The 2,486-nt window shown below is 70.5% G+C and overlaps 1 protein-coding gene across 1 annotated transcript in view; it reads left to right on the top strand.

The window, feature by feature from the left end:
- The first annotated feature begins 398 nt into the window (after positions 1-398).
- The window catches only part of MAPK8IP2 (mitogen-activated protein kinase 8 interacting protein 2), a 19,207-nt gene continuing 17,119 nt past the window's right edge, over positions 399-2,486 (top strand). Inside the window, exons 1-2 of the mRNA XM_044430843.1 lie at positions 399-572; positions 801-935. Coding sequence (XP_044286778.1) covers positions 399-572; positions 801-935 — 309 coding nt within the window. The remainder of the gene's footprint in view (positions 573-800; positions 936-2,486) is intronic.

Genomic DNA, 2,486 nt, shown 5'->3' with positions numbered 1-2,486 from the left:
GGGAACTGGGGAGAGCAGCAGCGGGAGGGGCCACGGAGGCCATCAAGGCCACCCCCTGCTGTGGCAGGACGCCAAGTTACACCATCCCACCAGGGTGCCCAGTTTCTTCCTGAGTGCCTCCAGTGGGGGAGAGCCCCCCCTCTCCGGGCAGCTGGTCCCCCTGCCGTGTTGCTCTGCCGGGGAGGAAGCTCTTCCTGATGCCCAGCCTGGATCCGGGTTGTCGCACGTGGCTTGGTCATTCCGTGTCCTGCACTCGGGCGTGAGCAGCAGAAAAGCTGCTTGCCCAGACGCCCCCTCCAAGTGACGCCACGCTCATCGGCGCTGGGGGTGGCAGGGTGGGCGCGCGCTGCCCAGTGGGCTGCCCACCGACCCAGCTCGGGCACCAGCACCGTTGCGGAATGGGCTCTCCCGGGGCCCCCGCGGGGCAAGGGGCCTGGAACGCCCCCATGCTGGGCCAGTGTCCTTGTGGGGGCAAACAAGGCCCCTACTTCAGGCACTTCAGGCTGATGGATAAATTGGAGGAAGGGGGCCCGGGGAGGGGCTGCCCCATCACCTTGTCCTGCAGGGTGGAGGTGAGGCCAGCCAGGGCTGGGGCTGGAAAGAACCCGGGCGGGGCGGGGGCCACTGGTTCCTCTGCCCGTCCGATCAGGTGCCTTGCCAAGGCGCCCGGAGTGCCTTGCCCTTTGCCTGGGACAGAATCGCGGACTTGCCGGCCCCCACTGCCACTCGCAGAGGCCGCCCCCTGCCCTCCGGGCTGGGCTGGGCTGGGCTGCGCTGCTCTCCGGCTTCCGCCCGCCCAGGCCTCCGTCTCCCCTCCCCTGTGCTGCAGGCCTCCGCAAGACATCAGCCTGGAGGAATTTGACGACGAGGACTTGTCCGAAATCACCGACGACTGCGGCATCGGCCTGAACTATGACTCGGACCACTATGAGAAGGTGAGGGGGCGGGGGGGTCGCCCGACGGTGGGCTTCGCCTCCCTGTGGGGAGCGGCTGGCCCCTGCCTCCGTGGCGTTCCTCCGCACCCCCGGGCTGCTTCGAAGTTGCTGCTGATGCCTCATCTTCACTTTTGTTTTCCTTTGACAAAATTGGGTCCAGGAGAGATAGCAAGACCCCCTGATCTTAGCACTAGAGACACGGGGGCGGGGGGGGGCACTCCAGCAGACACAGCCTCCGGCACACGCGGCCTTCACCCGGCTCCCGCGGCCACGCTCCTCCTCCTCTCCGGACGGGCATCTCCCGGCATCTCCCACCATTCCCGGCTGCAGCGCTTGGTCCCCAGCTCACACCGTGGCTGCCAGTGCTGTCAGTCGACCCATCGACCCGGACGGTCACTTCCGGCCAAAAGATTCAATGAGGGACGTTGGCGGGCGAGGAGAGCATCCCCCCCGCCACGGCGCCCATTCCGACAGCGGTGCTGGGGGCCGAGCACGCTTCCCCCAGGAGCAGGAGGCGTCCGCTCACGGCCCGCCCCTGAGGAGCGCGCGGTGGGCCCCGCTGCAGGGGATGCCGTCCCCGGGCGCCGGATGCCGCCGGGGCTGCCGTGGAGCTGCTCCGCCGCACTGCCCTCAGGAGCCCGAGCGGGGAGCGCTCCTGGAACGGGGGGGGGGGTGCGAAGCCCCCTCGGCCGCTCGCGGATGCCCGGCCTGCTCTTGCCCGTCCGGGACAGCGGAGCAGGACCTGCTGCAAGGGCGCCGTCCTGGGCATGCTGGTCTTCCAGCCCAGGCCGGCAGTGGCCCGGCCAGCGCTTGCGGGCCTGTCCGTCGGCGCTGGGAGCAGGGTGCTGGCCGAGGGGCCCCGCAGTCCGCTCCTGCAGGGCCCCTGGCGGGACGCGCAGGGTCTGTGCTTCCGGATGGCGCGGGAGGCCGTGTGGCGAGCAGGCAGAGGTTCGCTGCCCGGCCACGAGGGCGGCTGTGGAGCGCAGGCCTGGGCTTGTCCCGTGTCCCGGCCACGCCTTGCGGCGCTTGCCCGGGAGTCGCCCCGAGCCGCAGAGGCAGGTTGACCTCGGCCGGATCCCTGGCTTTGTGCCTGGGCAACTTCCTGCTTAGGAGATGGAGCAGAGCGTGTTTCTGAACAGGGCCGGCGTCCTGGGTTGCGCCTTGACCCGGCCTTCTTCCCGAAAACAGACATCAGGTGTGGCCCGGCCCGGCCAGGTCTCCAGGCAGAGCGGCACGGAGCCGCTCTGGAGTGACCGCACGCGTCCCCCGGAAGCCGCAGGGTCCCCTTTGCAGGGTCGGAGGGAAAGGGCTGCGGGCGCGTTCCCCAGAGCCCACAGCGGCTGGGCCTGCACCCAGTGGGCAGTCCCTGCCAAGCCGGGGCGCCCCCAGGGCAGGTGGGTGGGGGGTCTGGGGACCTGTGCCAGAGACCTTCTCGCCCACTGCAGAGGAGTCCCGGCACAGCCAGGCCAGACATCCCGCCGGCTGGGGGGCAGGCAGGCAGGCAGGCAGGCAGGCAGGCAGGCAGGCAGGCAGGCAGGCAGGCAGGCAGGC

Source organism: Varanus komodoensis, unplaced genomic scaffold (genome assembly GCF_004798865.1).
Source record: "Varanus komodoensis strain SLA01 unplaced genomic scaffold, ASM479886v1 scaffold1, whole genome shotgun sequence".
Taxonomy (NCBI): domain Eukaryota; kingdom Metazoa; phylum Chordata; class Lepidosauria; order Squamata; family Varanidae; genus Varanus; species Varanus komodoensis.
The sequence above is the reverse complement of the archived record's forward strand: the minus strand, read 5'-3'. Positions and strand labels throughout refer to the sequence as shown.